This window comes from Chenopodium quinoa, unplaced genomic scaffold (assembly GCF_001683475.1).
Source record: "Chenopodium quinoa cultivar QQ74 unplaced genomic scaffold, ASM168347v1, whole genome shotgun sequence".
NCBI lineage: Eukaryota > Viridiplantae > Streptophyta > Magnoliopsida > Caryophyllales > Amaranthaceae > Chenopodium > Chenopodium quinoa.
The window spans coordinates 2,304,629-2,317,843 of record NW_018742770.1 but is presented as its reverse complement, the minus strand read 5'-3'; the positions used below and the strand labels follow the sequence as shown (position 1 = coordinate 2,317,843).

The 13,215-nt window shown below is 33.0% G+C and overlaps 1 protein-coding gene across 1 annotated transcript; it reads left to right on the top strand.

Moving 5' to 3' along the window:
- Nucleotides 1-6,185: 6,185 nt before the first annotated feature.
- LOC110724665 (actin-7-like) lies at nucleotides 6,186-9,252 on the top strand. Its single transcript, XM_021904103.1, has 5 exons — nucleotides 6,186-6,326; nucleotides 7,571-7,643; nucleotides 7,735-8,128; nucleotides 8,227-8,840; nucleotides 8,931-9,252. The coding sequence occupies exons 2-5, from the start codon at nucleotides 7,584-7,586 to the stop codon at nucleotides 8,994-8,996; spliced, it is 1,134 nt and encodes a 377-aa protein (XP_021759795.1). The 5' UTR covers nucleotides 6,186-6,326; nucleotides 7,571-7,583; the 3' UTR covers nucleotides 8,997-9,252.
- The last annotated feature ends 3,963 nt before the right edge of the window (nucleotides 9,253-13,215 follow it).

The following is a 13,215-nucleotide window of genomic DNA, read 5'->3' as shown; positions in this document are numbered from 1 at the left end:
AATAGTTTCTAAGCATAACCCGAAATCGACCCGAAATCTGATCTGAACCCGACCTGCTGACCCGAATTGCCACCCCTAATTGAAGGTCATCTCGACATAAGATAGGGTGACAATAGGTCAATATCTAATCTCAATATAAGCTCTTTAGGAGTAGAGATTCCCTTATCCTTTCCTTTCACTCTCACAAAGCGTAGCCTGTAAAGTCAAACTTAACTAGTAAAAATCAAATTGAACATGAATCTTAATTAATATTCAACTAACTTTATTTTTTTTCTTTAAAAAAAATCCAAAGAAAAAAAAAACAATATATTGAAAGTAAAATTCACGTATCTATAGGTAGTAACTTTAACAATACGTAACTGGGTCAATATTTTTTGGTCACTCCTACAGTAGTACAGTACTTCAATTCCTAGTAGTATGAGTAAAAAGGTTTAACTTTAAAAACATTAGTGGTACTTCCCTTGGGAGACAAGTCATAAAAATTGTCCAAGTTTAGAAAATAATGGAAAATTGAGATTGCTTACCTTTCAAAGAATCTCAGCCACTATTTAAACCTTACCGGTATTTTCCAATTAGCTTAACTTCCAAATAATCCCAGCCACTACCATCCTACCTCTTTTAAGTCTTACTACCACTAATACTCCTCTCCTATACTGTATGCTTTGACAATGAGTCTTGCTCAACTCCTATTTATTAAATTGACAATCTTTAATTTTATTTTTTTTATTTGGTAAGGTGAATGAGACTCGTGGTTTTTTCTTGTACCAGCCGACCTTGTTGTCGAACTTTTATTTTAAAGTACAACAGATTCATTCAAGTTATAAATATTTACCAATTACAAAATATATTAGAGATGAGCTTAGGTTGAACTGGCATGAGGGTTTGTCAAACACGGCACGAAAAATGGCTTAACCTATTTCAAATACGACATGACACTAAATACACATCAGTGGGCCATAGATTGTTCATGTACATGTATCTTTGAAATTTGGCACGAGTCCGTCATGTGCATGACAGACCGGTCCACTTATTATTTATTTTAGCAATTTGACAAAAATACAAAGGGGTTTTGACAAATTAGGGTGAAGAGAGAATGAATGGCTTGATTATTATTTATCAATAGATAGAGTATTTATACAAAACCTACGCTCATAAGATAGGAAACAATATTCCTAAAAATATACTAACATAACCATAAACCCTAAAGATATATTCTCAAAATAATATCTTAACATAAATATCCTAAATATATTATTCTCTTAATGATATCTACGGAAAATATATCATACGTATATTTTCCGATATCTCATATCTCTAACAGGTTTGTAGGGTAGATTGATCCCGATGTAATAACAAGATTAACTTTGACCTGTTTTACTGTTTAGCATGTTAGCCTATAAAGCATGGGTCGCTCTTAGTGGCGATATAATCATCCTTGGACAATTCGTTGTAGATGTTTGATTATTTCATCAAATCATATAGAGAAGTATTCAATGAAAACTCAGGAATTCGTTGAAATTAACTCCAAATAAGCAAGCTAAGAAAGGAATAAGAGAAAAAGGCTATAAACCAAACTCAAGGCCGGTGCCGCCTTATTGCCAATCAATCTAAACAGCCTAATTAGGCCCTACATCGTTAGTCCATTGTACAATTAGGAGATTCTGTTTTTTTTTTAATGTTTTTTTATTTTATTTTTTTTTCCTTGTAGAATCTTGATGACATTCCAAGCTTTTCTAATAGCCAAAAACAATGATAAAAAAATGAATAATAAAATCGGTGCTTTAATAATTTTATGTGGAAATTGAAACCATTTTTGTTACAATGACTTAATTAGTGTAAAAATTTTGGCAAATATGGTCCAAATAATCGTAAATCTTAGCATCGGACTCAAAGCGGATTATGCTAAATTCGACTCCGACCCTACAGGAAGTCGGAGGCTAAATCCGACTCCGACTCCAACTTCAATATCCGACCTTCGATTTCGAATCAGATCTAACCTGACTCCGAGTTTTTTTCGTTGTTTAATATACTTTGAGAGATTGGGCTATTTGGGCCTTTACAACCTACACCCAATGCCACCATGACCCACACCAAAATCCACGATCTATCGAAGTCGAAGTTTGATAATCCGTCATAGTCGGACATTTGTCGGATTTTTTTTCTTGGATTTTTTGTAGGATCCGACTCCGACCTTCCTCCGACTCGAAGTCGGATTATTTTAACGGAGTCGAACTCGACTTAATTTTTTCTCGGACTCGGAGCGGATTTTTTTTTTCTCGGATTCGGAGCGGATTTTTTTTCTCGGATCGGAGCCGGGCGGAGTAGGGTCAGAGCCGGACTGGATTGTCATCCCTAGATATGGGGTACTTTCTTCTCCCTCCTTGTAAACCTAGATCTTCTTTGTCTAAAAGGGACATGGGGATCCGTAGCATGGCTGCAGCCACAAGCGCTGGATCGATGGGAGGCAGGTGCTCCCAGAACAGAGCAAGTACTATGTATCACCGACCTTTTGAATAAGTTTGTATTATGTACTCGTATAAGTTAGCTAAGTAAAAATCAGGTGGATAGAATGAATCATCGATTGTAAAGTACTTTTGGGTAATATTATACTAACCACAAATTTTGTAACATCTAGGGGTAAGTGAAAATTAATAAATTATATAAACCATCGGTTGTATTGTAATTTGTTTCCCCTAGTGTTACAATTATCTTTTGGTATATTACATGGGCCAAAAGTCTTTCTTGAAATTTATAACCAAAAATCAATATCGTGACTCATGAGTATTCCGTCTTTATCCCTTCGTTTTGTTTGTGATGTTATTCAGTTAACTATTTCTACACAAGAAAAAAAAAAAAAAAAAAAAAAAAAAAAAAAAAAAAAAAAAAAAAAAAAAACTATTTCTACACAAGAACTGGTAATTACATGGATCTCCCTTAATTGTGCTCGTGTGTGACTGATGACTATTAAACAAAAGGAATGCCTATTTGATCTGAGAGTTGAGAAAGAAAGAAGAATGACCTAATCGGTGTACATTCTAGAGAATATATCTTTGCCTCTCAAGACACTGTACAATGTGATATATAGAAATATGATAATTTGTAAGGAAAAATATTTATATAAGAAAAGGTTGAAAAATCAAAAATTTTTGTCCACTATATTCATCGTCAAGTGGCAATGCTATGATCGTTAAATGGGGAACTTTATTACACCCGCATTTCAATAAGGTTCCCTATTTTAATGTGTTACATACCTAATGTGGACTCTATAGAAGCTAAGAGTAGTAATTTGTGATAGATTGTTATAAATAATTTATGATAGATTAAGGGCATATATGTTCACATTTAGTGAATTAAGTTGAACTGAACTGAATTAGTTGGAGCTGAACTGAACTAAACTGAATAAAGCTAAAATGAATATTTTATGAGAGAAGGAAATTAGAAGTTAAACTGAACTGGATTGATTGGAGTAGCTAAATTGAAATGAACTGGACTGAAATTAAGCTGAAGTGAACAGCCCAAATAAGTGTAATAAGGACTAGTGGAAATTAAAGTTAAATACTAAATTCAAATTATGCAATGACAAATATTGCCACCGATTATATATTCACATATGGAGTATGTATTCTTCAATGCCAACTAGTTATGGATTAATTGATTAATTTTGTAATCAAGGTTGTTCAACCTTATTGATTCATAATATATTTTCCTTTAGTTTGTGAATATTCTATATATCAATTTGTTCAAATTCTTGACCCACCGGCCGGTTTGGATGTTTTCAGGTAATATGGCATTGATGAGGCATGAACTTAATTTAGAGCATATATATAAATGTCTTCTTAGGTAGACTTAAGATCGAACTTGTATATTTTTTTTTAATGAGTTAATATCAATTGTACGTATGAGTAATTATTTATTTATATACGCAGTATATGTTATATGTGTAGTTGAAGATCAAAAATAATATTATTTACCACCCATGCTTTTTTTATCTTTCTATTTTATTATACGTCATTTGTTCTACAATTTTTGGTTCGGATACATTATACTATACTTTATTATATGCTTCACATTACAATTTTTTAGACTTTAATTTTTTAAAAATAATTATTTCCACTGCCTCTCTTTTGTACTCTAAAATAATATACATTATATACGTCATTATTGTATATACATTGTATTACATGTATTTAAAAAAAATAATTAATATTCCACAATTTCCATTCACATCTCTATACTTCATATAAAATAACAATTTATTGATCATCTAAAACTATATGCCTTGATTATTGTCAAAACTAATATGGTTTGAGGAAATTCATTTAATTTTAGTGGTAGTTTCTTCAAATTTTTATGAAAAACTATACTACCAATGTTATCTATCATCTCACCTTTGGCATGAAAGTAGTCACTTGAGGAAAGAAAGGGCATTGTGCAAACAAAAGCTTGATTTTCCAAGAATTGGCAATCTTTGATGCCTTTGATTATTAATCAAATGAACCTAACATTATATTGCAACTATGCAAGTCTTATAACGAAATTTACCAAATCTATTTATGATTTATGAAGCAAACTACTATATATATAGGTGCCAATAAGTTTAGATGTTTACACCAAACTTGGTTACATGTGTATAAAACTTCTAAAAATAATAAGAAATCCCTAAACAATAAAAACATTATCATGCTTTGCCGATGTATTGAAAAAATATGTTAAAAACCAAATTTTGTCAAAAGGAATTCTTTGTCTAACATATACAGTTTAACATAGCAAAGGAACATAAAATAAAACTGAGCATTAATTTAAAATAAATGATTCAATTCTACGTTTGTGAGATTTTCTTTAATTTTGGAGCATTCCTTCATTCCATACATAGGTTGATAGGTGCGCAACATAACCATACAACACTTCATATTACCGAACCAACTTTCAATCCCCCTGCAAGTTTAACTAATTAACTCTATGTCAATTTTATGACTGTTTTAACCCTATCCTTATTTTTATATGAATGAAAACCTTATAATTTGACTATCACTCGTTATTCATGTATACTTTATAACACATAGAGTACATGATAAGTTGTCCTCAAGGTTTAGATTAATATATTAATCACATAGTAAATCATCTATTCTTTATAGGATGCACTAGGTGTCACACTTTTTAATCTCACATTCTCATTTAGGACTTGTTTTTTTCAACTTAATTTCATTTCAATTCAGTTCAATTTAGTTCAGTTAAGCTCCATTCAGTTCAATTCAGTTTCTAATTTCCTTCATTCATAAACAATTCATTTCATTTCAGCTCAGTTCAGTTCAACTCCAATCAATTCAGTTCAGGTCAGCTCAATTCAGCTCAGTAAATCAGAACAGGCCCTTAGTTGAGCTATTATACAATTATCTCATCACCACATGATAATTTATTACATATTTCATCGGAATATCTTTGTCTAGTATTAGACTAAAATAGTTGTCTCGTTCTCATCCTTCAGACCTCCAGCATTCACCATTCTATTCCAATTAGATATTATCTAGAGATTTTCTAGCATATAATTAATTTCTATTAAGAAACCGAAACACACCAATTTTTTCTCGAACATTATAAAATAACAAACTCGACAACGATTTTCGAACAAATAACATGTAGGGCAAAAAAAATTCCTCAAAAGACACCCAACTTAAAAAGGGGTTGGAAAATAATAACTACAATAATCCCAACACAACGTGCTTCCACATTCTCTCAATATTTTCTAGCACATGAATTCACAACAACATTCTGTCAAATTTCTTATAAAATCAATTTTCTAAAATAATTATGTCTATTTCAAAAGAACCCCAAAATAATTAAATATAATAAAAATCTAATTTCTCCAAAAATTTAAAAAATAAATAAATAAAAATTAAAAAGCAAAAAGTGACCACGTGGACAAGTACGTGCTTCCAGCTCACATGATGTCACACCGCCCGCCCTCTCTTTCTCTCTCCTCCCTGGAACTTAAATCATTGTCCTCATTTTTCCCCAAATATTTTCTCTATTTTTAAATTATTTTATTTCTTTTTTAAAATTATTAATATTAAAATAAAATAAAAACCCTCTAATTTTTTTTAAAAATATTTGAAATGAAGATGAATTAAATGTAAGCCGCATTTACATTTCATTTGCATTTCATTTCGGAGCTTCTCCTTAACATAAAGGATAGCAAGTCACTCATTCAATCGCCTCTCTCTCAAAATTCTCGCTTTCTCTCTCTAAATTCTCTCTCTAATCTCTTTCACTTTCTCTCTCTACTTTCTCTCTCCTCTCGCAGCCGCAAGCTCGCTTCGTTCTTCAAGGTAAGCGCTAAAAAGTTCTCGCACTTTGAATTTCGGATCCTCTTTTTTGTTTTTGTGTTTAATTTTTTAGATTAGATTCAATTTTTTGTAATTTGTGATTCTGGATCTTTCTTTTGGCTTTGAATTTGAGATTGAATTTGTTGATATTTGATGTTGATTTGATGATATTTTGCTCGATTTAGTGTTGTTGATGGTGGATTAGTTTCCGATCTGAAGTATTTGGTTCTGTTGACTTGAATTGATTGTGATTTGACTAGCTCGATCTGCTGAAATCTGTTGATTTTGTATAATTTTTTGTTCGATTTATGATACTTGACGATTATTGAAATGTTAGGGTTTACTGTAATTGATAATGACATTAGATTCAGTATTTTGGAGATGCTTAAATGCTCGATTACGGTCATTTGGATCGATTTGCGAGTTTAATTTGATAAGCTGATTGCGATTTGGAGATATGAAACTGTTGATGAATTGCTAAGTTTGATTCTAGATTTCTGTCATTCGGAGATGCTAAAATGTTACGAGTATACTGTTTGATGAATTGTTTTGCTTGAATTCTAGATTTCTGTCATTTGGAGTTGCTAGAAGTAGTATTTGAATGTGAGGTTGTAATTAGTTGACAAGCTATTTGGTTTAAGTATGATTATATGTTCATATTAAAGCTGTAGAATGCTTATAACTCAGATTGTTGAATTTTAATTGGATCGGATGAATTAATAGTATTAGACTCACTTTATTCAATATATGATCGTGTACTTTGGTATGAATAGAATGTTGAGAAATTTGTAACAAATACTAAAGCTTGAATTAGAGATCTAAAAAGTAATTTGCTCCTTTTCAGTCTTTTAAATCAAGAGATTCCTAAGAGGTTGGTTTTTCTATGTTGCTGTAAGGTCGTTTGACATTGTAGTTCTTTTTGAGTGAATTAGTTTGTAAGAACAATTGGCAGCATGAAATGTGTTGTGATTGAGTTTGGTGCAGAGGTGCAAATAGAGTTAAGAATTCGAAACAAAATTCAATTGGCATTGACTAATTGCCATGTATGTGTCCTCATTGAAGTTTCAAAGCTGCTGTTATAATCAAGATTGAGTCATGTTGAACTAATAATTATATATAGATTGTGTTTATTTGATTGTTTCATGTTGAACTAGTCTGATAATGAGATATGGGTGATAGAGTCCATTATTTATTGTGCCTACAAATCACAATTACCTTGTATTGACGTGTTGACTGTGTTTATGTAGTATATAAATCGAGATGGCTGATGCAGAGGAGATCCAACCCCTTGTCTGTGACAATGGAACTGGTATGGTCAAGGTAAGATGACACTCTTGCACAACTTGCAATTTTTCTTAATGTTTAATGGTTTGTGTTGGATCTAAATTTGCTTTCGTGTTTCATTGTAAAGGCTGGATTTGCCGGTGATGATGCTCCAAGGGCCGTCTTCCCAAGTATTGTTGGTCGTCCCAGACACACTGGTGTCATGGTTGGTATGGGACAGAAGGATGCATATGTTGGAGATGAAGCTCAGTCCAAGAGAGGAATTTTGACCTTGAAGTACCCAATTGAGCACGGTATTGTGAGCAACTGGGATGATATGGAGAAGATTTGGCATCACACCTTCTACAATGAGCTTCGTGTTGCCCCAGAAGAACACCCAGTGTTGCTTACTGAGGCACCATTGAACCCTAAGGCTAACAGAGAGAAGATGACCCAGATCATGTTTGAGACCTTCAATGTGCCCGCTATGTATGTTGCCATCCAGGCCGTTCTATCTCTGTACGCTAGTGGTCGTACCACAGGTTTGTAGCTAATAAAGCTGTTATGTTTTCCTAATTTCCCTGTATAATAATTGTCTGCTGTCATGTTTGTTATCATCTCATTTGTGTCCATTGAACAGGTATCGTGCTTGACTCCGGTGATGGTGTGAGTCACACAGTTCCCATTTACGAGGGTTATGCCCTCCCCCATGCCATCCTCCGTTTGGATCTTGCCGGACGTGATCTTACCGATTATCTCATGAAGATCCTTACCGAGAGAGGTTACATGTTCACAACATCAGCTGAACGGGAAATTGTCCGTGATATTAAGGAGAAGCTTGCATACGTTGCTCTTGACTTTGAGCAGGAATCAGAGACTGCCAAGAGCAGCTCTGCCATTGAAAAGAACTACGAGCTTCCTGATGGTCAGGTCATTACCATTGGAGCTGAGAGATTCCGTTGCCCAGAGGTCCTCTTCCAGCCATCATTGATCGGTATGGAAGCTGCAGGTATCCACGAGACTACCTACAACTCCATCATGAAGTGTGATGTTGATATCAGGAAGGACCTATACGGTAACATTGTGCTCAGTGGTGGTACAACTATGTTCCCTGGCATTGCTGACCGTATGAGCAAAGAAATCACAGCTCTTGCTCCCAGCAGCATGAAGATCAAGGTTGTTGCACCTCCTGAGAGGAAGTACAGTGTCTGGATAGGAGGGTCTATCCTTGCGTCTCTCAGCACCTTCCAACAGGTACTGCATCGTTTATGTATTTTATTGTTAGTGTTTTGTTGCAGTGTTTTGATTTCAAAGCATATAACTCATAATGTTGTGTTTTTACAGATGTGGATCTCCAAGGGAGAATACGATGAATCCGGCCCATCAATTGTTCACCGAAAGTGCTTCTAAGAAGATAAGTTTTGAGATTGTAGTCCTACATAGTCTCCTGTTGTCTCTTTGTTTTTCTTTCTGTTTGGTCAAAAAAAGAAAAAAAAACGTATTAGTGTGGTGTATGATTTGATTTGATTTGGTCGAGAGAGATGGAGAGGGTTTAGGAGCTTGGAATTTCTATTGTTTGTTGTAACTATTTTTCGAGAATTATGGTATGTAATCTTTGCGGATTGCAGAATGTTTAATTTCTATACTCTACTATTTTTCTGGGTCACACCTTGCTGCAGCCTCAGGTTTTTGATCTTCTCATGTGGCTCTGTTTTTCGCCATAATCTTCAATGCTTATGTGAAACAAAAATAAATTGTGGATTTCAATTCTCGATATCTTTCAGATTATGATAACTATATTGTTCGGAACCATATGAGCCTTCTTGGATGAGATTGTTGAAGATGACTACATTTGTGGTTTGTTTGCTAAAGGTCAGAATGTATTGAAAATGAGGTGATTTTTGTAGGCATTTGGTTTTGTTTGTTTTGGTCGTTTTTTTATTTACTCCGTAGTTCCGTATGACTCACTTGGCGACACATTGACAATTAACATTGTTTTTGTTGGTTGCCTAAATTACAAAAGCTTCCTTTGTTCATTGAAAAGAGATTAAAGGACTTGAATTATTTAGGAGCGCTTTTTAAAATCAGGTTTGGTACCAGTAATATCTTTCTGAACTAAAAATACATAGTATTCGAAGTACATTATACTTCCCTTCATCAAGATATAGGATTAGTACTCCGTACATTATACTCCCTTTATCACCGAGCTAAGCTTGGTATAGTGGATAAGGTTGAATCTCTCATCCAAGAGGTTGTGGGATTAAACCCCCTAAAGTACCTAGCCTGTTATCCCGGGTCAAGTGAACCTACTCCCCTCATCGAGATAAAGGATTAACTATTTGAGGGTTAGAAGATCTGCATGGAGTGGCATTGTAGCAAGATCAAAAAATTTAAAAACTCCCTTCTGAACTGAGTATTCAGCTTACAAGAGTTATGTGGTGATGTAGACATGCAGTTGTAAAATGCAAAATCATTCACAATGGAGGGCGTCGAAAACTCGAAAAGTACTAAGGGGCTGTTCTCATTGACTGAGCTGAACTGAAATGAAATGAATATTTTATAAGAGAAGGAAATTAGGAGCGAAGTTGAACTGAGCTGAGCTGAATTGAATTTTAACGTAAGAGAACAGGCCCTAACACTCCAAGCGATCAATATTAAACTGAAAGGCAACTGATGTAATAGTATAATCCTTTGAATAAATTTTCATTACAGTGAAACATACCATCACGACTTTGAAGTAGACATAATTATCGCTTTCGATGTTCTTGCAAACAAATTTTCAACAAGCTACAATCTACAACTATGTCATCTAATACAGACATACAGTTATCACTGATTTCAAAATAATTACTACGGTTTGTTTGGTGATACAAATGATGGTAATGGTAATGGATTCACAAATAAGTTTGCGAATAAATTTCATGCCAATATCCTTTTTATCATCACAATACATGTTTGAGGAAGAAGTTACATACTTAGTAATGAACATGTTTCCTCACCAAATTAGAACAAAGTCATTCAAATATATTATTGTTTTACAAACGGCCATTAAGCTATATATAAACCTCTTTAAAATTCAAATAAACATGGTTATTAATTTAAAACCGAAAATAATTATCTTTTAATTTGAAGGGTCAAAAACAAAAAAACTAAAGTCAATGTAAAAACTTGTATGTAGTATTTATTTATTTATTTATTTATTTATTTATTTATTTATTATTATTATTATTATTATTATTTATTTTTTGAAAAAAGTCCTAAAAGGATACTAAATTTCATTAATGTAAGCCATACGGCATCTACAATTGACAATGAACGATAATGAAAACGAATTTAACAAAATCAAACAAGAATTAATCGGGGAAGGGCTAAGAATCCAAATACATAAATATAACAATTCAACATATTCTCGATTTGTTGTCTCATACAACTTTTTGAGTGGATCCGTCATCGCTTCGCAATTTTATGAGAAAGTAAATTCTTGTGTTGATTCCGTAACCCGAATCCGAGCCACAATCAATAGTAGCCCAGCACAACCGGAGACCAGATTAAGCACAAATAAAACCTTGCCTTTCGAAGGAGAACGAAAAACCTTGTCTTTCAAAGGAGATCGAAAAAACCTTGTCTTTCGAAGGAGATAAACCCTTTCTTTCGAGGGATACATTATTGTAACCTAAAACAAATTAAAAAGCTTAAAAGAAAATAAAGATTGGGGCTTTCCACCGGTGAAATCCGATGGAAGCCCCTTAAAATTAACAAAGGAGACTAGGTTTAGGAGAGAGAAGAGAGAAAAGGAGGCTAGGGTTTTTTACTGATTATCATGTGTGTTATTATTATTATTATTACTACCTCCGTTAATAGTTATCTGCAACTTTGGAATATTTTATCTCTCACAAATAATACCCAAAGTTGCAGATAACTATTAAGGTATTATTATTATTATTATTATTATTATTATTATTATTTTAAAAGTTATGGTCAAGGAAGCATTATTTATTTTCTCATGAATATCATTATATACTTGTATCAATAAAAATTGATAATTAAACCATGAATTTAATATAGAGTCTTTTCTTTCTTTCAGAAATCAAGAGTTGCTTAAGATTACAAAATCCACTGTTTTTGGAAGGCAAAGGTATCTTTAGCAAAATCTAATCCTTCCCCTTTCCTCTTAAGTAAAGTTAGATTATATAAAGTTTGTTTAATTAAAGTTGATGGTGGGCTTCCAATATAATAGAAAACTTTGGCAATCAAAGTTGCTTTCGATGTTACGCTTGCTTGGAAAGACATGTTTGACGCAAACAGTTCTTAGGCCAATGCTATTGGAGATTTTGGAAGCAATTATTTTAATCTTCTATTTGATTTTTAAATGGAGTTAAGGTGATATACTAGTTTTAATGAAGTTTAATTATTACATTACTCCCTCCGTCTCTAAATTAAATTCCTACTTATCTCTATTATTTGAGGAATAAATGCTAGAAGTAGGAATGTAATTTAGGGACGAATGGAGAACTATTTAAGCTCATAATTGACCATACATCGACTATTTAAGCTCATAATTGACCATACATCGACTATGATAAACTCATAAAATATAAGTGATACTTGTTTTGGTAAAAAAGTTAAATTGAGTGTCAAGTAAAGGGTAAAAACTTGATCAAATTCAATGGATAGATTACACCTACAGAATTGACATTATGTATAAAGCATTGGTCAAATGTGGCAATGTAACGAACTTGTCAATGAGCCAATGAAGCATATGACCCCTTTTTTTTTCGCACATAATCTAAGCTGTAGTGTATATAGTTGTATTATGTAGAGCTGGTTATATCATATCTGATACAAACCACCTATATTGAAACTATTGAGAGAAACTCGGACAACCGAATTTGATTCAAATCATATTTTGTACTACTATTACGTTTATATTACTCTTACTTTTAATAAGTTTTTAGCATAATCCAATATTAATCCAAATTCAAGAATCAAGGTTGGTCTAGTTAGTTAGAGGCACTCTTCACATCAATAAGTGATGTTTGATTCTCCCAAACATCACTTACTTGTAAGAGAATTCTTCTACTAAAAAAAAAATAATAGCTTAATATGTTTGATCCACATTTTTCACTTACTTGTAAGAGAATTCTTCTACTAAAAAAAATAATAGTTTAATACTACATATATAAGTAAATAACATGGATCCGAATCTAACTAGTTGACTCAGGTAATCGACCCGAGTGTAATGGGAAATTAGGATGATAATACAAAATTTTTAGTGGTTTTTTAGATATAACTATATAAGTTTCACAAATCTCAAATAATTATGGACTTTTGGAGTTTGGACCCACCTTATGCTTGCTTGAATTATTTGATGCCCTCCAACTAAGTAGGCTTAATCATACTTAACTTGTGTGATTGGGGAAATGTTGGACCAAAGGCACAATGAAATTCAGGGCCAAGGAGAAGTAAGCCGAAATAATAGAGCAAGTTCTTGGATGCCTTTATTTCTGCAGTAGATTGAGATACTCGTACCTTGAATTGTGTCGTTACTCGATCTTGTTAGTCGCAAAGTCAATAAAAAAAAGGACTAACTTTACTTGTCATGAAGTTTACAATAGCCCTAGACAAAGGG

Coding starts and splice junctions, on each gene's coding strand:
- LOC110724665 (XM_021904103.1), top strand. CDS start 7,584: ATGGCTGATGCAGAGGAGATCCAACCCCTTGTCTGTGACAATGGAACT. Junction 8,129..8,226: donor CGCTAGTGGTCGTACCACAG/GTTTGTAGCTAA, acceptor TCCATTGAACAG/GTATCGTGCTTGACTCCGGT. Junction 8,841..8,930: donor CTCTCAGCACCTTCCAACAG/GTACTGCATCGT, acceptor GTGTTTTTACAG/ATGTGGATCTCCAAGGGAGA.